The sequence below is a fragment of the Herpailurus yagouaroundi genome, unplaced genomic scaffold (assembly GCF_014898765.1).
Source record: "Herpailurus yagouaroundi ecotype Mexico unplaced genomic scaffold, PumYag 162, whole genome shotgun sequence".
NCBI lineage: Eukaryota > Metazoa > Chordata > Mammalia > Carnivora > Felidae > Herpailurus > Herpailurus yagouaroundi.
The window spans coordinates 74,033,948-74,055,373 of NW_024412403.1; the positions used below are offsets into that span (position 1 = coordinate 74,033,948).

A 21,426-nucleotide genomic window follows, 5' to 3' on the forward strand; every position below is an offset into this window, starting at 1 on the left:
TGTATTTTCTAGAGTGTTATAAGAATTTCCCGTTTCTCTCAACTTTAAAAGAAGTCATAGGTCTACAAATGGTTAGATAAGGTGTATAGGCTCATTCTTGTATGTGGAAAGAACTGACTTTTTCAAAACTTCTTTCATTGTAAGTCCAGTTTTGATGTTTAAGCAATTATTTGTGTATTCTTTTTTATTTTCTCTAAAGACTTTTATAGTAACATCTATATGAGGCTGTAGAGGCAGATTGGAATAACTAAAAACTGGAGCAAGAGGGAACTGGAGAATCACACATAAATACATGTACACCGAGATGCAGGCTTAACCGTCATGAGTGGCCTTGGGCTTCAGATTATGTAATTGTTCTTAATGTTTTGATTGTTTTAATGCTGCATCTATGCATCCAATAAACAAATGTTTACTTGGTAACTAAATAAACTAAATGGACCGTAGTTTCTGCTCAAGGTCTCTTAGTTTGGGCAACAAGACCAATAGTTGGATTTATCATATTGAGTGCCAGGTGCTCTATTTGATGTGAGTATGGGGTGCTTTGTGGAGGTGGTGGTGTTGAGGTGCTCCTTCCACTGAGAAGAAGGTACTTCAGTGTCACAAGTTTACTAGCCTGAAGTTCATGGTATGACCAGTGTCTTGAAAACCCTGAGCCTGTTTATTAGGCTCTTAAATTTGTATTCTTCTGGATCCTGTTTACAGATCTTGTAAAATTGCAGGGTTTTAATGGAGGTGAAATACTACTCTAAACACAGCCACTCTACTTTCATTTCATTCATTAACTTTCATTTAACAGTTCTGACATTCAGCAGTTTGCTAAGGTTTCTTCCAATTCAGGATTCTGTGATTCTGGGATTGTAGCTCATTTCCTGTTAATGTTTTTTTCTCTTTTTTAGTTCATATTACTATTCTGTATTCTTCTCTTAATATAACAAATGCTATATCATACATGCCAGTGCCATGCAAATTATAAAACAGTGAAAATATATGGTGAAATTATTTTCATTATGGACTAAAGCAGATTTGTTGTTGTTGTTGTTGTTGTTAATGGAGAAGCCTGGAAAAGTTATAGGTGTGATTTGGTTAGCAGCCTAAGACATGTCCCCGATAGAACCCTGAAAGACCCTTTATGTAGTTATTTACCTGCTCTGATTTACAGGATATCCTGTGGCTTAAGTACCATTTCCAGTTCCTGAAAAGAACAGCCATGAAAGGGGGAATATGGTCTCTGATTATACTTTTTGACATTTTTGTCTGGGCTTGGCCCTAGGTGTCCCTACAATCTTGCTCCTTTCTCTCACTGTGAGTCTGCAGATAGGCCCATCTTATCTGAAATACTTGGTCATCCTGACAGTATTATCAGTTACAATGTTCTTTCCTCATAGAGATCTACTCTCCCCCTGTTATGTACCATGAGGTTTACAGTGCTCTCTTCTCCCTAAAGGTATTGACCCTGACATGCCACTGATATGATAAGCATTGCAGTTTAACTGCTCTTGTTGAACATTTGATTTTAATTCTTTAAACAGTGATGGTAACTACTTTATTTTCCTATCATGTCAAAACCTACTACATAGTGATAAGATTCTTGGGAATGGACCGACTTGTAGAAAGTCAATTAAAAAGTCAATTAAAACATTTTTTTTGAGGTATACCTTCCTAAGTTTATTGTGATTTCAAGACAAATACCTTTTTCTTCAGCTTTTATTTTTCTGGGCTCAGTTGAAAGCAACGTTATGTAGTAGTCTCTAAGTTTGTAGTTTTTTTCCCTTAACCCTCTGTTTTTTCGGATTAAAGTGACCTTACCCCCTTTAGATGACTAATACCTTCATTCTAGCTTTACACCCTTGACTGTGAAAACTGGAAGGGACTATTAACTGGTCATCTGCCACTGTTGACGTATGGATCCCAGCACAATAGAAGGACCATGTCTTCTTCCACCACCTTCTTTTATGGCACAGTAGAATGATATTAACTCCCACTGTAATTATAGTGGCATTTCAGCTGCTTGCATATACTAACTGCCTGGACAGGAAATTCAGGCTGTTGCAGGAGGGTGAAATGGAAACAGCTTTCTAACATAGTACTGATTTTTTATGAGGAAAAAATAAAGGATTTCCTATCTGGTAAAAATAAAACATTATCAGTATTTCCTTTGAATGTTTGGTATGGGCTGTGATAAATAACTTTATTTAGAGTTACTTCTATAGAGATCCATGATACCCCTGTTAAGGAGAGAACCTGTAGCCCTAGGAACAGATGCTTCTGTACTTACTCCCTTCTCCCATCTACACTTCTCTATGCAGAATGGTGATTTGGATACTATTTTAAGAGTGCTACCCTTTTTTTTAGTGATAGACTTGGACTCATAGGGTTATTGACACTTGAGTAATAACTTGAGTGTATGCTATTCATTCGCCTGAACCATACTGTTTGCATCTCTACCATGGGCTATGGTTTGGTTGCTTCTTTAATTATGCTCCTTTCTGGCCTGAATGGTTTTATTTTGGATATTGTGTTATCGGCAGGAGAGAACATGAGGGGAGAAGGGTACGTGTTCCTTTAACTACTTTTGTTTTTTGTTTGTATGTTTATTTTGGGGGGGGAGGGGCAGAGAAGGGGACAGAGGATCCGAAGTAGGCTCGGTGCTGACAGCAGCGATCCTGAGCCCTATGTGGGACTCAAACTCACGAACTGCGAGATCATGACCTGAACCAAAGTCGGATGCTTAGCCAACTGAGCCACCCAGATGCCACAACTACTTTTTTTTAGATTTACTTTTTTTCATGAGGAAATGGTAGAATAAAGATTACAATCTTTAAAAAAATAAATATAATGGAGTTCACTCAGAAAGATATGTGTGTGGACAAAAGATAAAATAATTTTTTTCCTGGGGTTCCTGGGTGGCCCAGTCAGTAAGACATCTGACTTTTTAAAAAAAATTTTTTTAAGCTTTATTTATTTTTGAGACAGAGAGAGACAGCGTGCACATGAGTGGGGGAGGAGCAAAGAAAGGGAGACACAGAATCCAAAGCAGGCTCCAGGCTCTGAGCTGTCAGCACAGAGCCTGATGTGGGGCTCGAACTCACGAACCGTGAGATCATGCCCTGAGCCAAAGTCGGACACCCAACCCACTGAGCCACTCAGGCACCCCAGACATCTGACTCTTGATCTTAGCTCAGGTCTTGATATCAGGGTCATGAGTTAAAGCCATGTGTTAACATTTGCGTTAGGTATGAAGGCTATTTAAAAAACAAATTAAAAAAAAATTTTCCCTAAAATGTTAAGCTGAACAAAAATTTTACAAAAACCACCGCTATCTTCCCCGATACTTATGATCTTTTAGAAAGTACGTAGAGGAGGGGCGCTTGGGTGGCGCAGTCGGTTAAGCGTCCGACTTCAGCCAGGTCACGATCTCGCGGTCTGTGAGTTCGAGCCCTGCGTCGGGCTCTGGGCTGATGACTCAGAGCCTGGAGCCTGTTTCTGATTCTGTGTCTCCCTCTCTCTCTGCCCCTCCCCCATTCATGCTCTGTCTCTCTCTGTCCCAAAAAAATAAATAAACGTTAAAAAAAAAAAATTAAAAAAAAAAAGAAAGTACGTAGAGGAGATGTTTTAAAAGGATGAATGACTTAATATAAATTTTGGTGAGGGTTTTCATCGCTTATAGGTTTTTCTTTTTTTCTCTGTGTTGAAAGCATGAATGAGGACCTGGGGGAAATCTTGTTTGGGAGAAGATAATCAAATCTCGGTTCTAATTTTCCTTTGAATGCTTATTCCAGGATAATTGATTGTTAAGATCCAGAGGTAATAATAAAGATGATCCAGTCTATTCCTCTCTTTGGATGGATGAGAGAACTGTGGTTTGGAGAGATTAAATTATGTTCTCAGGGACTCATATTAGTTGGTAGAGAGTTAGACTAAACTCTTGATTTCCATTTCTAGTCTGTGTTTTTTACAATACTCTTACCCATTACAGGACTGAATTTCTCATGGGTTTTGCCAGGTTTGCTCAGTAGACCAATCTGAGCAAATAGGAGCAGTTATAACGTTTCTAACCTAATATTGGGCAAGAAAGACCTTTTAATTTCATTGAGACTTCTCAAAAATAAAGACTTAGTCATTTTTAAAAGGTGACTTAATATTGATAGGTGATAAACATGCATTCAGAGCCTTAATACTTCTTTGTACTGATTGCAGAGTTGGCTCTGTTTGTTCTGAGAAGAATCACACAGAACTGACCTTGACGACCTTGGAAAACCAAGTGGATTTTCAAATAATATCTTACCATGTAGTATAGCACTGTGGCCTAGACTGAAGTAATGAAGTTAGGAAAAGTGTGTTTGACATACAATTTTTGGAAAATGGCAAGAGTATTGAAGTGTTTGCAATTTGGACTTGCTATTTTATTTGCTGTTTTAACTTTTTTGCTTCTTTTTCAAACCACTTCAAATTCATGTGGGAAGTACATGATTAATCTAATTACCGCTTCCTTCCCTTTTGGGCCCATAAAATGAAAATCAAAAGAGATTGTGTATTTTCTTTAACATACATAATTATAGCTGGTATTTATTCAATATCCAATGAGTGTCCTGCACTGTGCTGAAATTTTTATATGTATTTTAAAATTTATCATATAGCTCTATGGAAGAGAATGTCGTCTGTATTTTGCAGATGAAATTGAAGCACAAAGAACTTGTTTGATGTTACATAGGCAGTAAGTAAAATATTGTATTCAAACACTGGCTCTTTAAAAAAAAAAAAATCCATCCCATTGCCTCTCAACATGAAGGTGTTAAAGAGACCCAATTCTAAAGGACCCAGAATTTACTGAACAAAGGGGTGGCTATTCACATTACAAAATGATTTAGTGAGAGATTTATTTTAAAAAGCAGATTTCCAGGGTGTCTACTCTCTGTGTTCTCTGGTCAAAAATGCAGAGGGAGCCGTCTCATCCTACAGCCATCTCTAGTTTTGGTCATCTAGCTTTGCCACTTATTGAGACAGGACTGCCCTTGGGTCAGTGGACTATCCCTGATCCAGCCATTGTCCTTTCTTTGCAAAGAATAAATAGTGAAGCATTGCCCGCAGTAGGTAAAGCTCTTGAGCTGAAAGAGGAAGTTGGTTGGGGATGGTAGGTGCCATGATGGGTATATAGGCAACTCCTCTCAGTATCTAAATGGTTATTTAATGTATATGCAACCTTTAAGAATGTATCTATTATATAAAACAAGGAATATAGGTGTTAGTTTCAAAATCTGTACATTATAGTTTATCTTTGTTAATTCTTTAGAAGGTAGTTATTACTCAGAGTCGCAAATCCATCTTTGTTTAAATATTTAATCTTTAATATTTATGTGCCTATTAGTGATCTTGAATATCCTGTTGTTACATTTTAGATTGCGTCATCATGTGACCCAGTCTTAGATTATTAATTCCATTTTGAGGATATTGCCACGGTTCAAGTGGAAGTTAGGGTTTTTTTTTTTTTTTTCGTGTCTGTGTGTGTATGTGTTTAGGATTTCAAATGGATGGCTACAATTCTTCATCACACTTGTTTCTCTCAAATAATTTTCTTTTATAAAGAAAATATAGTGCTCATATTAGTCATGCTATTTAGTTATTTTTATGGATCATTTTATAAAAATAGTGGTTTATAAAGGTTATTGCTACATCAGGGGTGTGCAATTATCTGGGTAGGGAGAGTTCTATTTTTGTGCTTCTCATAGAGCTTCATTTAATTCACAGCTGAAAGTGATCACCATGTGATTAGAAATGTCTCAGTGTTAATACTTGCTGCTAGATTTTTTTCCTATTCTAATTTTATGTTTTTAGTTAACTGTTTTCTAAGTTGATCATAAAACACTGTGATGCAGGAATAGATAAAATAATGAAGGTGTTATTAAAAGTAAAGTGACTTTTTTTTTCAAATTATGGGCTTATTCAGCTTGTTAGGGTAGAGTCAACCAGAACTAAGTCCTAAAAATTATTTTCTTATGTGTATTTTGTATATGAGAAAGGATTTTCATTCTTGTTTTTGTATTTAATATTCATAATAAGGAGTCAGTAAACTTTTCCTCTAAAATGCCAGATAATAGTAAATATTTCGAGGCTTTGTGAGCCATATGGTCTCTCTTCCTAAACTACTCAACTCTTCCATTCCATTATAGCATGGAAGCTGCCATAGACAATATGGCATGAACTTGGCTGTGTTTCCAAAACACTTTCTTTGTAGGTGCTGAATTTTAATTTAATATAATTTTCTTGTGTCATTAAATATTATTCTTTTGTTTTTTCCAATCACTAAATAATATAAAAACCATTTTTAGCTCATGGGCATAAAAACAGGTTATGGGGGTGCCTGGGTAGCTCAATCAGTTAAACTCTGGATTTTGGCTCAGGTCATGATTTCAGCTCATGAGTTCAAGCCCCACATCAGGCTCTGTGCTGACAGTGTGGAGCCTACCTGGGATTCATTTTTTCTCTCTCTCTCCGCCTCCCTCCCTCTCCCTCTTGCTCTTGCTCTCCCTCTCCCTCTCTCTAAAATAAATAAACTTTAAAAGTTTAAAGAAACAAAACAAAACAAAAACAGGTTATGGTCTAGACTTGCCTGAAAGGCTGTGGTTTGCTGAACTTTGTTCATAATAATCCTGTGAAACTTTGCTGATGGCCTTCTGTTTTTTCCCCTTTCTTTTAACATTATTTTATGTTTTGCTTAATTTGGTACTTAATCATGCTTTTGTTGTTAATATATATGTAACATTTAAGTTTTAACAGTTAAAAAATTTTTTAATGATTTTTATTAAGTTTTAAGCTATGGAGGGTATGGTCTATAATATTGGCCTTTTTAACACCTTGCACATTTATAAAATGGCCTTTTTAACACCTTGCACATATATAAAAGTTATATAGGTTCAATAGGTATTTGGGAGAGATGAAAAGGAATAATATCTGTTGTCCAATATTTGAAGGAATGTTGTGTAGATTGTTTCATTTCACTCATTCATTCATTTGTTAAACATACATTCCAGGATGGTTCTCTTTCATTACAGAGTAGAAGTAATAGGGAGGAAAAACTCACCTCAGAATGTGGGGATAAGAGAAAGGAGAGAAAGAAGCTCTTATCATGTTCTTTGTGTCATAGTATATACTGTGGTCAGTGGTATAGACAGTCCCTCATTTAACCTTTACAAATCATTTAGGTATGTATTTCTTTACTCATTTTGTAGACGAAGAAACTTAGACAAAATATCTTCAGCTTAGAGAAGTGAATGATGGAGTAGGATTTGAACTGAGATGATGATATTTCTGTATACTTTTTATACTAAGGAATATTCGATTAACTAGTCTGCCTTACACATTAGCTTCTTAGATGTTACAACAAGTTTTTTTTGTGTGTGTGTGTTTTTTGTTTTTTTTGCTATGACTACAACTTTTCACACATATCTTAGATGACCAAGAACAAAGACTTTTTTTTTAAAGAAATGGTGAAATGTTGAAGAACTCTAAGCTAAAGTTTCAGATTCTTTGACTATATGATTACAAAAGGCTTTACTTTTATTTATTCATTAAAAATTTTTTTTAATGTTCATTTATTTTTGAGAGAGAGAGAGAGAGAGAGAGATTGCTTGCACACACGTGATAAAGAGGAACAAAGAGAGAGGGAGACACAGAATCCAAAGTAGGCTCTAGGCTCTGAGCTGTCAGCACAGAGCCCGACGTAGGGTTTGAACCCACAAACCACGAGATCATGACCTGAACCGAAGTCACACACTCAACTGACTGAGCCACCCAGGCGCCCCAGGGCTTTGCTTTTAAATGACATTTCTCTTTTGTGTTTGTACTTCTCTTTAAAAATGTTGTTTTACAAAAGCAATTTAGAATTGTACAATGAAATACGATTGAGGAATATACATAAAGTTTCTGTCAAACTGTATGTTTAGCAGAAATCAGTGATTAAATCAAATTTTGACCTTGTCATTTCAACTAATTTGCTTGAAAGAAATTGAAGATGGGGGCTCTAGGGTGGCTCAGTGGGTCAAGCATCTGGCTTGGGCTCAGGTCATGATCTTGCGGTTCGTAGGTTGAGCCCTGCGTAGGTTGAGCCCTGCGTTGGGCTGTGTACTGACAGCTCAGACAGAGCCTGGAGCCTGCTTCAGATCTGTGTCTCCCTCTCTCTCTATCCCTCTCCCCCTTGCGCTCTCTCTCTCAAAAATAAATCAATATTTTAAGAAATTGAAAAACCCAGAAATTGGAGATTGAGTAAAGGTAGGTTAAATAAAGGTAAAAAAGTAAATGAGGAACACTTTTGATAGAGTAAACAATTGTGGGTTTCTTTCTTGACTCAACAAGCATTTTGAGTGTCTTTACTGCTATGGGGAGCTCAGATGAGTAAGAGAAATGGACAGTGATAGAGACATGCATGAGATGTTGTGGGAGCATAAGAGGGATGTGTAATCAAGCTGGAGTGGATGGAGGAAGAGATTCCAAGAGGCCCCACCTCCTGAGAAGATGTCTGAATTTTTCCTTTTCTCCCTTTATTGGCTTTAAAATAATTGAAATGTGCATAGTTATTGCAAATTCTAAACAGTCCAGAAGTATAAGTGGTAAAAAGAGTAAATCCTATTTATGCTTTCTGCTCTCCAATCCTTATTTTTCAAAGTTATAGTTAAGAGATTGGTAAATATGCTTCCAGATTTTTGCCTATGCATAAACCAAGAGATTTTTTTCCTCCACAAAATTGGGTTCACACTATATATAATTTTGTAAGTTGCTTTTTCCCATATGTAATAGTCTAGCATGTATATGTTTCTGTCTCAGTAGATAGAGATCAATCAATCTCATTTAAAAACTTGCTGCCTCACACAATGGGATGGATGTACCATCATTTGTTTACATTATTTCCTATTGTTGGACATGTAGGTTTTCAACTTGTTACAAACAATGAATATCTTTGTGCAGTTATGTTTGTTTTCTTTTATGCATTAAATTTTACATGATAAGTAGCATATATAGGCAGGTGAAGGGAGTTAAGGTTAATGTGAGGAGAAAATGTTTTCTAGGAGAAGGGAACAATATATAATGTGAAAACACTGCTGAAGAAAATGACACTTTTAGTTAGGGGAGAAGTATTTCTGTTTCTCTGCTGTGGAAGTACAGTACCTCTTGTTTTCTTGAACTTTAAACTGTTATGCTAGAGTATTTTATTTTGTGGAATAGGCATCTCTTTACTGAATAATTTATAGTTGTATACAATTTTCTTATTTTGGAGATTAAAAACTATTTTCCAGTAAATGTTACCAGATGGAGAAGTAGAATCACAAGCTGATAAAAATGGTTATTTCGGGGGCGGGGGGCATCTGGGTAGCTTAGTCGGTTAAGTGTCCGACTTATTCAGCTCAGGTCATGATCTCACAATTCATGAGTTTGAGCCCTGCTTCGGGCTCTGTGCTGACAGCTCAGAGCCTGGAGCCTGCTTCGGATTCTGTGTCTTCCTCCCTACCCCTTCTCCACTTGTGCTCTGTCTCTGTCTCTCTCAAAAATAAATAAATACTAAAAAAAAAATGATTATTTGGATGTTACACAGAGTTTAAGTGAGTAGTTCTGGAAATAGAACTTTTATCTTAGCTATCTTTTTCTTAGTCCTGGTGTCTAATTGAGAATTTCTTACACAGAGTTCGAAATAACTTTCTGGGTGGTTAGTCCCCCACCGCTGTCCATTTGAAATACATTTAGGTTAATCCATAAAATAACTGCTGGGAAGTTGCTAGTTTTTCAAGTAGGTATCTGACAATGTGATAGATGGCTTAAAGTAGATGACTTGTGTTTTGTTATATCTTAACTCTTAAGTGTAAATTCTTATTACCCTTCAAAAGTTTTTTTTTTTTTTTAACGTTTTATTTTATTTCTGGGACAGAGAGAGACAGAGCATGAACGGGGGAGGGGCAGAGAGAGAGGGAGACACAGAATCGGAAACAGGCTCCAGGCTCCGAGCCATCAGCCCAGAACCCGACGCGGGGCTCGAACTCACGGACCGCGAGATTGTGACCTGGCCGAAGTCGGACGCCCAACCGACTGCGCCACCCAGGCGCCCCAACCCTTCAAAAGTTTTAGTTGCTGTTGTTTTGTTCCAAATTTCCATTTTTGGAAGTTGCTTATAGTGTGTGGTATCAAGTACTAACTAAGTTTTATAGAAATCAGAAGATTTCTTAAAAATACATTGGAAACAAAATTGTTCATTAAACAAGGCTGACATCTTTCTGAACTATTTATAAAAGTAAAAATTTTTCTTTTCTGGTTGTCAGGGATGCTCTGTTGTGGTTAGATGTGTTTTGTTAAATAGAAATCTGAGTCTTCAAAACACTAAAAATAGAACTACCTTACGACCCAGCAATTGCACCACTAGGCATTATCCGAGGGATACAGGTGTGCTGTTTCGAAGGGACACATGCACCCCACGTTTATAGAAGCACTATCAACAATAGCCAAAGTATGGAAAGAGCCCAAATGTCCATCGATGGATGAATGGATAAAGAAGATGTGGTGTATATATACAATGGAGTATTACTCGGCAATCAAAAAGAACGAAATCTTGCCATTTGCAACTACGTGGATGGAATTGGAGGTTATTGTGTTAAGTGAAATTAGTCAGTCAGAGAAAGACAAAAATCCTATGACTTCACTCATATGAGGACTTTAAGAGACAAAACAAATGACCATAAGGGAAGGGAAACAAAAATAATATAAAAACAGGGAGGGGGACAAAACAGAAGAGACTCATAAATATGGAGAACAAACTGAGGGTTACTGGAGGGGTTGTGGGAGGGGGGATGGGCTAAATGGGTAAGGGGCACTAAGGAATCTAGTCCTGAAATCATTATTGCACTATATGGTAACTAATTTGGGTGTAAATTTAAAAAAATTAAAAATTAAATAAAAAAAAAAGAAGTCTAAGTCTTTGTTAAAGCTCAACTTTTAGAATTTCTTCCTCATTAAAAAAAAATCAAAACACATGCTAAATACTTCTAATTAGTGTTATTAATATGAATAATAGTCAGTCAGCCTAATGTTTTCTGTCATTACCTTAAACAATAATTATATGTTTATGAAATGTTTATACTTCATCCTAAGGTAATTATCAATGTGAAGTGTAATTTTTCAGCATTCATATCTTTTGACATTTAGAGTTATTTTTCAGCAATAAAGTATATATTTAAACAAATGATAACTTAGGGGGCAGGGGAAACCTGGAAGGTGGTTGTGGGGAAGGACTGGTGGGAGGTGGGGGGCACTTAAAAAATAATGAACACATGATAACTTACTTCATATTTACTTTTTCTAGGGCTGCTTTGGAAGAAGTAGAAGGAGATGTGGCAGAATTGGAACTAAAACTTGATAAGGTGAATTTTACGTAACAATTTTTTTAAAGCATTAGTCTTGTTTTCTGTAAATAATGATTTGTGCCTTTAATACTAGGTGGTTCATGTTACTTTTATCTCTTTGATGGTAAATGTCATTATTCCAATTTTACACATGAGGAAATTGAGGCTATAGACATCAAATAGCTTGCTGAAAATCTGAGTGCCAGAGCAAGACTTTGACCAGTAGCTGACTGCAAAGCTAACTAGATATCCTTTATATTGTTGGAACTTTGTTTTCTTCTTTTCCATCAAAAAGATTGCATGTATCTTTTTGATGCTTAATGGTTTTCATACATAGCCTGACCATTCTTGTTTATAAATGTGGGTTTGGATACATTAAACATAAATAAAATTTAAAATATTGATTCCATTTTTAAAGCTAATGCCATAAATATTTAGTGTATATTTAATAATTGATATTAAATGGTTATATTCTATGTAAGGGTAAAATGTATATTGATTTCTATCTTCTGTATTAATTATTGATAATCTTTTTTGTCTCTACCCAAGCAACATTGCTATATAGCAGGCAGCAATATGAGAATGAGTAAGACATGGCATCTGATTTCAAGTAACCATTGTTTAGTGAAATAATCTCTTAAAATTTATAGAGTTAAATCAGATGCACATACTCGAAATACTTTTTCTGAAAATAACTTCCTACTTGTTTGTTATTATAAATTGTATTACTACATAAAGCAGTGCTTCTCAAACTTCACGGTGCATAGGGATTACCTGGGGATCTTGTAAAAATACAGATCCTGATTCAGTAAGTCTGGGGTATCTGAGATTCTGTGTTTCTAATGAGATTCCAGGTGATGCCAATGCTGTTGTTGTCCCATGGACTGCACTTTTATAGCAAGGATATAAAACACATACTAGTTAAACTAAAGGTTTTCCAATGTTTTGAAATCATGAAATGTATGTATATAATGTAAACAGTATAGAAACCATATAAAGTAATAGTATTAGTTACGTATTTAAAACCAAAAGTTTAGAAAATGTTTACTAATAGCTTATTTTTGTGTACTACTCTATAGTTTTCAAAACATTTTGGTATGCAGTATATTTATTTTTTTAATGCTTATTTATTTATTTTTGAGAGAGAGAGCACGAGTGGGAGAGGGGCAGAGAGAGAGAGGGAGACACAGAATCCCAAGCAGGCTCCAGGCTCTGAGCTGTCAGCAGAGCCTGACGTAGGGCTTGAACTCATGAACTGTGAGCCCGAGTCTGATGCTTAACCAGAGCCACCCAGGTGCCCCAATATGTTTTTTGATTTTTACAATAATTCTGTGAGGTAAGACAAGTGCCACTATTCTTATTTTATAGATGAGGATACCAAAGCCCAGAAAGTGAAGGGGACTTGTTTCAAATCAGAGTTAGAAGAGGCAGAACCAGGGTTAGGATTCATATGTTTTTATTCTTAGTTCACTGCTTTTTTTTTTTTTCTTTTAAATATTTTTACTTTTTATTTTTTTATTATTTTTTTTCAATGTTTTTTATTTATTTTTGGGACAGAGAGAGACAGAGCATGAACGGGGGAGGGGCAGAGAGAGAGGGAGACACAGAATCGGAAACAGGCTCCAGGCTCCGAGCCATCAGCCCAGAGCCCGACGCGGGGCACGAACTCACGGACCGCGAGATCGTGACCTGGCTGAAGTCGGACGCTTAACCGACTGCGCCACCCAGGTGCCCCTACTTTTTAAAATTTACATCCAAATTAGTTAGCATATAGTGCAACAATGATTTCAGGACTAGATTCCTCAGTGCCCCGTACCCATTTAGCTCATGCCCCCTCCCACAACCCTTCCAGTAACCCTCAGTTTGTTCTCCATGTTTATGAGTCTCTTCTGTTTTGTCCCCCTCCCTGTTTTTATATCATTTTTGTTTCCCTTCCCTCATGTTCATCTCTTTTGTCTCTTAAAGGCCGGCATTTGCACTACTAAGCATTTATCCACGGGCTACAGGTGTGCTGTTTCGAAGGGACACATGCACCCACATGTTTAGTGCTGTTTTTGTTCAGTGCTCTTTTTGTGCACCACTGTACTTCTGGGTCTGTGTTGGGATAGCCCATGCCACTTGGATATTTATTTTAAGGAACACAAGTGTCTAGGCAAGTGTTTTTTTAAAAAATTACTGTTACAATTCTTGGTGAGGATATTTTCAAAAATTTTATTTTCTCTTTAAAATTATATGTATGGGATTATTATTGTTATTTTACCCAGAGGTATTACATGTATTTTAAGCACTCTCTGAAACAAAGTTTCAAACCTTTCGGGTAGGCAACAAAAGATGTAGTCTTGATTTTCTGGTAGATTTATGAAAGAGTATGTAGAAAGGCGAGGCTTTGTAAAGAATCCCAGAGTAGATGCATTTTTGTTACTGATTTTGCTTTTATGAGCAGCTCTCTCCTGCCTTTATATCAAATTTGGTTGGGGTTGAGAGACTGGTAGAACCTTAAAACAAAAAGATTCAAATTTAAAACAAGTTTTCAAAGTATTGGCAATTAGTACTAAGGTCTCTAAGCCCTTTCTAGAGTATTCATTACCCAAAGGGCTAATAAGAGCATCATAGAAATTTTGACATTTTAAAAACTATTATCTTTCACCTGAATAGACGTTCTATAGTTACTTTTATATTTCTCTAGCTTAAGATCTTGATTTCTTGTAAAACGTACTTCTCCCAAATTCTTAAGCTATTATCTATCATTTTACTTTAGAATTTTGAGGCATTAGCATAGAGAAGAGAACCTGAGAGGAGCAAGAAATGGTGTTATTGAAGGTGGTGGCATTGAACGACTTGTGGAGGGGAGGGGTTGCCCAAGATTAGTTCAGTGATTTCATAACTTTGTGCAGGGCAAGTTCCACCTGTAATATCATTGTAAATCATGCCATCAACAGGTTAAACTAGCTTGATGACTTAGCTTATATTTATTTTGTTTGTAATATATGCTACCAATAGTTAATACTCCTTGTGGAAACTAATGCTTCACGAGTGGCATTGTTCTGCTGGGTCCAATTATTTATCCATTTTGCCAGGTATTCTGGCATTGACAGAACTGTGGAGTATCGCAGTGGCCATCTAGATGTAATCTCTGTATCTCTTGCATCTTTTTACTGGAATGCTTGCTCCCTTTTTGTTAAGCAGATACTTTTTATTGTTTATTTTATTTAAAAATTTGTTAATGTCTATTTGTTTTTGAGAGAGAGGGAGAGAGAGAGAGAGAGAGAGAGAGAGAGAGAGAGAGAGAATATGAATGAGCAGGGGAGGGGCAGAGAGAGAGGGAGAAACAGAATCTGAAGCAGCTCCAGGCTCTGAGCTGTCAGCAGAACCTGACACAGGGCTCAAACCCACAGACCACGAGATCATGACCTGAGCCAAAGTCGGATGCTTAACCGACTGAGCCACCCAGGAACCCCAAGCAGATACTTTTTAAATTACAGTTTAAGTACTACCAAACTTAGTTTCTTTTTCTTGTATTGCATTCTTTCTTTCACACATTTCCATTGAAATTATTATAATATTATCGTAGTCTTTGGATTGTAGCATGGTTTAATAGTTAAGAACACAAAGCTTGGAGTAAGGCTGCCTGCGTTTGAATCTGGCTCTACCACTTACTAAGCTATATGACCTTGGGCAAGTTCCTCAACCTTACTAGGCCTCAGTTTCTTCATCTCCAAAGTGGATAAAATTGGAGTATCTGTCTCATAGAGTTATTAGTAAGGTTATATAGGTAAAATGTTTTAATATATGTTAAATGCTTAATATGATTCTTAGCACATGGTAAATTCTAAATAAATGTTAATGATGGTATCTCTTCAACAAATCATTAGCTTCTTGAAGACAGATTATCTTTGAAGGATTAAAAAAACCCTCATTTGATGTGCATTTACTGTGTATCAAGTGCTAAATTTTACTTGTATCTCCAACTGTCACAACAATGTTGCACAGTTAGCATTATACCCAATTTGCACATGAAAAAAAATGAGACTTAGGCTGTTACTTACTCCAGGACAGTCAGCAAATAACTTGTTTATATTCTCATCATTTGGAAAAGCACCTATGACATACTTATCACTTAGTAAAATCTTCCCTCTTTGTAGACTTAGATTATTCATTTATACCTGTCATCAGGGTCCTCTGCTAAGGCAAAGTATCAAGTCAGTCCTTCTTCCTCAGTGGGTGCAGTGTAAGTATGGTTCAGCAGTATGACAATTCCATAGTCTCTCCAGCTCCTGTGATAGTGACCTCTATTCTAATTCCGATACCTGTTTTCATGGCCATAGCTATGCCTTACCTTTCAGAGTTCTCATCTCAGAAATCTGGAATGCTGATCTCTTACTTTCTTACTGGAGTCTCCAGTCCTTCCAGTTCTCATTTCACTCCTGCTTCTGTTCTTCAAGCTTAGCCAGCCCTCTCGTCTTTCAGGTTATAAACTTCTGATATTCTAGACCCCTTTTAAACTTACTGCCCTTTCAGTGCATTTGGGGGGGGGGTAATTTTTGGAGATAAAATTCACTTAACATAAAATTCATCTTTTAAAGTGTACAATTCAGTGTTTTCAGTGTATTCACAGTATTGTGCTACCCTCACCAGTGTCTAACTCCGGAGCATTTCCATTACCCTAGAGAGAAATCCTGTGCCTGTTAGCAGTCACTCCCAGTTTTCCTCTCCGTACATCCTCTGGAAGCCACTAATCTATATTCTGTCGCTATGGATTTGCGTATTTTGAACATTTCATATAAGTGGAATCATAATTTGGCCTTTTGTGACTGGCATCTTTTCACTTACCATGTGTTTTTAAGGTTCATCTGCCCAGGTTGTAACCTGTTGCAGTATTTCTTTTTTTTTTTTTTCTTTTAATTTTTTTTTAACGTTTATTCATTTTTGAGAGACAGAACATGAGCGGGGAAGGGGCAGAGAGAGGGAGACACAGAATCTGAAACAGGCTCCAGGCTCTGAGCTGTCAGCACAGAGCCCAACGCGGGGCTTGAACTCACAAACTGTGAGATCCTGACCTGAGCCAAAGTCGGACACTCAACCGACTGAGCCACCCAGGTGCCCTTTTTATGACTGAATACTATGCCTTTGTATGGGTATACCACATTTTGTTTATTCATTCATTATTTGATGGACATTTGGGTTGTTTCCATTTTTTAGCTAATATGAATAATACTGCTATGAACACTTTCAGTCTGTTCTTAATTTTATTCCGTCGTTATTTTTCTTCTGGAGGCGTTCATTATCCTTCCATAACACCTACTCTACAGAATTCTTACTATATTAGTCTAACAATTTATATTCTCTGTGTCATATCTGCGCTATAAAGCCCTACAGGAGAAGTTACACAACTATTTCGCGAAACCAACTGGTGGAGCTACACATTCCTGGAATTCTTGATGCAAAGCAAATTTTCCAAGACTCATTCATGTTATCTTATTATCTTTAACAGCTATTTTACTTCCCTGTTTTCTCAACATTTATCACTGTGTTCTTTCTTAGTAGATGACTTTGACTCTGTCTTCTTTTTGGTGGGAACACATTTATTTCTTGCTCCTAATCTAGAAATTTATTTATTTAAAAAAAATTTTAAAGTCTTCATTCATTTTTGGGAGACAGAGAGAGACACAGTGTGAGCGGGGGAGGGGCAGAGAGAGGGGAATCACAGGATCTGAAGCAGGCTCTAGGCCCTGAGCTGTCAGCACAGAGCCCCAGCAGGGCTCAAACCCATGAACCGTGAGATCATGATCTGAGCTGAAGTCGGACACTTAACCGAGTGAGTCACCCAGGTGCCTCTAATCTAGAAATTTAGAATCTGTTCTTCTCTTTTCCCACTTTGCCTCCCATTTGAATGATAAAAGTATTCCTTTTCCTATGTAATTCCAAACTCTTAATTTCATAGGAATTTGCTTTAGCCACTTTTTTTTTCCTCTATCACCTCTTTATTTTAAGTAGAAAGTGTTCAAGTTTCCCTTGAACAAAAACAAAACAAAACAAGACACACAAACCAAAAGCAAACAAGAAAACTCTGACAAGGAAACGTAAATGTTTAGTAATTACCATGTGCCAGTAATGTTCTAAGAGCTTTATGTGCACTGTTGTGAGAAACAAGCCCACTGACCCATTCAAAGGAGGATGCGGAGACTCGGAGCAAGTGAAGAGAGGTTGTAATCGATGTTCTTGCAAGTGTGTCTGATAGATAGGCACACTTGGGGCAGTTGCAGCAGGCAATTTATCTCCTAGGGTACAAGTCCCTCCCCTGATTGCTCTTTGGCTGAGTACTACAGAGGTTACAGCCTTACCTGGAAGTCACCTATGCCCATGTAAGGCAAAAAGTTGTCTGATTGGAACAAATGCACATTCCTTGAGGTGACTCAGAGACTTCAGTTCTTTGGTGCATGCTCATTGCAAAGCCTGGAAGAACCAGGAAGTGAAGTGTCTCAGGGTTTGGGACTCCATTGTGTGTGGAGTTGGTACATGTTTCCAATAGGTTGTAAACCTATTGTTAACTAGAAGCATAGTTTTTATTTGGTATTTCTTTAAAAAAATTTTTTTAATGTTTATTTTTGAGAGAGAGAGACAGAGCACGAGTAGGGGAGGGGCAGAGAGAGAGGGAGACACAGAATCCAAAGCAGACTCCAGGCTCTGACCTGTCAGCACAGAGCTTGACATGGGGCTCGAACTCACAAACCTTTGAGATCATGACCTGAGCCGAAGTCAGATGCTTAACTGGCTGAACCACCCAGGCGTACCTATTTGGTAATTCTGAAAAAGAATCATTTCAGTTACTTCTCACACCATCTTAACTCTTTTATAGTAACCTGATATGGTTTGGTACCATTGTGATCATATCAGACAGAAGAAACTTAAGTTTGCAGAGGTTAAGGTCATTCAGGATCATTTAGATGGTTAATGACAGCAGTAGAATTTGAACCTAAGCTGACTGAACCCAGAACCCTTGTGTTTTTATCCGTATTGTTATACTACCAACCTCTCTTTCAGTTTTTTTTAAAAAAAAAAATTTTTTTTTCAACGTTTATTTATTTTTGGGACAGAGAGAGACAGAGCATGAATGGGGGAGGGGCAGAGAGAGAGGGAGACACAGAATCGGAAACAGGCTCCAGGCTCCGAGCCGTCAGCCCAGAGCCCGACGCGGGGCTCGAACTCACAGACCGCGAGATCGTGACCTGGCTGAAGTCGGACGCTTAACCGACTGCGCCACCCAGGCGCCCCCTCTCTTTCAGTTTTTATAGAACATTTTAATTTAATTATTTTTTAACTATTTAATTTGTTGAATAAGTATTTAATTTGTTGAATACCACCTGTGTGACACAAAACTCAAAGGTAGAGAAATCAGTGAGAAATTAGTCCTCCTCTAATCTCTTTCCTAGAGAACACTTGTGTGTCCTTCCAGAAGTTTTCTGACCATATAAAAGATCTTAAGTAAAGTGTGAATTGTATTTAATTAATGGATATATCATAATTTATCCAGTTGCCTACTGATGGATACTTAGATTGTTGCCTGTATTTTACTGTGGCTGCAGTGAATGACTTCACATGTGTGTCATGTAGCTTATGTGAAAGTGTATGTGTATAATACTTTTCTAAAAGTGAAATTGCTAGGTTAGAGGGTAATTGTTTAAAAATTTGATAGCTCTTGCTAAACTGCCTTATATGGAAATTGTACCAATTTACATCCCCTCCCCCCAAAATGTGTGAGAGTGCCTGTTTCCCCATACCTACCCACTCTACAATAGCAAATTACCAAACTTTTGATCTTTGCTGTTCTGTAAAAAACAGTATTTTGCAATTTTTAAAAAAATTATGAGTGAGATTGATTTTTTTTTTATGGGTATAGGATGTATTTGAATTTTCTGGGAATTATCTGTACATATCTGTCGACCTTTTTCTTTTTTTCTAGTGGCTGGTTTGCTTTTCAAAGATGATTGTATACCCTTTCTTATAGCAGGGAAATTAGTCCCTTGTGATTGTTACTAATATTGTTTTCCCATTTTATTGTTTTCCTTTTGACTAAGTTTATTGTTTTTTTCTTATAAAAATGTTTTGTTTTTGTAGTTGAATTGATGTTTCTGCTATGATTTTTGAGGTTTGCATCTTTTTCAAAAAGACTTCTGTTACTTTGAGATTATAAAAAATATTACCTCCTGTTTTCTCTTAGTTTTCTCATTTAATGTTTCATGCTTAAATCTTTATTCCATCTGAAATTAATTTGAGCATTTGGAATTCAACTTGGTTTTTTGTTTTCTTTGTTCCCCATTAGATGGCTATCTAGGATCCGTATGTCATTTATTGGATCTCTAAGCTCCCCCTCCCCAACCCTCCCCCCCCCCCCCGCCCAGCTGGAAGTACTGCATATTTGTATCTGTTTCTTGACTCTGTTCTATTCCATTGAACAGTTTGTCTATTCACATCCATTACCAGACTTTTAACTGCTGCACTTCTATAATACATTTTAATAATATATAAGGCTGGGGTGCCTGGGTGACTCAGTTGATTAAGTGTCTCGTGGGCTCAGGTCATGATCTCCCAGTTTGTGAGTTCAAGCCCCACATTGGGCTCTATGATGACAGCTCAGAGCCTGGAGCCTGCTTCAGATTCTGTGTCTGCCTCTCTCTCTGCCCCTCTTGTGTTCTCTTTGTCTCTCAAAAAATGAATAAACGTTAAAAAAATTTAAAAAAATATAAGGCTTATGTCCCCATCTCATTATTCTTTTCGATTTTTTTCTGTCTTCTTGCATGTTAATGTTTACTCCATATGAATTTTAGAATTAGTTTTTCTGGTTTTTAAGACATTATTTTTTGTAATTTTCTTTTTTGTGTGTGTTTGAGAGAGAGACCACACGCACATTTGCATGAGCAGAGGGAGGAGCAGAAAGAGAGGATAGAGAGAATCCCAAACTGTCAGTGTGGAGTCTGATGAGGGGCTTAATCTCACAAACTGTGAGATCATGACCTGAACCCAAATCAAGAGTTGGACACTTAACTGACTGAGCCAGCCAGGCATCTCTATTTTTTGTAATTTTCTATTTGTTTGTTTGTAATTTTCAAACTGTTTAAAAGACTAATTTCTGCCAGCATTTCTCATAGTGAGTTTTATGAGATGTTTCTATGTTCTATGAGAATGCTTCCTGTGAAGAGAATTCCACATCAAATATTTTTGAGAAATGTTACATATTATACTCTTCTAGGATTCACAGTACGCATGAATATATATCAGAAGCTCTTTAAAGTTCAGCAATAAAGAAATCTGTTTAGCTTTTTAAACCTAGAGTTTGCCAGGGGTGCCTGGGTGGCTTAGTTGGTTGAGCGTCCGACTTCAGCTCAGGTCATGATCTTGCAGTTTGCGGGTTCGAGCCCCGCGTCAGGCTCTGTGCTGACAGCTCGGGCCTGGAGACTGCCTCTGATTCTGTGTCCCCCCTCTCTCTGTCCTTCTCCTGCTCATGATCTGTCTCTCAAAAATAAATAAACGTTAAAAAAAAAATTAAAACCCCTAGAGTTTGCCAGATTTGTTTTATCACAGAATCCTATTTTAGTATAGGATGTTCTTGTGGGTATCCTGTAGAATTTATATGCATATATTGAGCTATCATTTTGTCGTCTTCATCTATAGTTCATAATTTACTGTAACCTGACTAACAGCCCCCGAGTCAGTTTCTCTTAAAACATTCTTGCCGGGGATGCTGGTGACTTTGCCACCAAACTCAATAGACGTTTTTTAAGTCTTTTTAAAACTTGACTTTTATGAGTTTTCGAACCATTCATCATCCATCTTTTGATACATTGTTCTTTTTTCTACTTTGGTGAAATTATTCTCTTGCTTTTTCTCCTACTTTCCCTCTTCCTCTTTAGTCTCCTTTGTGTAATTTTCACTCTGCATCTGTCCTCTGCTCTCTGTCTAGGACATAACACTGTAGCACTGATACTGTATATTTTTTGATGTCTTCTGTATCTATATCTACAGTCTTTTTTGAGTTGCAAACATCTGTGTT

General features: G+C 37.1%; 1 protein-coding gene across 9 annotated transcripts in view; it reads left to right on the forward strand.

Moving 5' to 3' along the window:
* Positions 1-21,426, forward strand: part of ACAP2 (ArfGAP with coiled-coil, ankyrin repeat and PH domains 2) — a 151,849-nt gene that overhangs the window by 45,076 nt on the left and 85,347 nt on the right. For 8 of the 9 annotated variants that reach the window (XM_040484928.1, XM_040484924.1, XM_040484926.1 and 5 more), the window contains exon 2: positions 11,339-11,396. In XM_040484928.1, the coding sequence (XP_040340862.1) occupies positions 11,339-11,396 (58 nt within the window). Of the gene's footprint in view, positions 1-11,338; positions 11,397-16,543; positions 16,848-21,426 lie in introns of those variants that run through there. The other variant, XM_040484931.1, reaches the window with a different exon arrangement.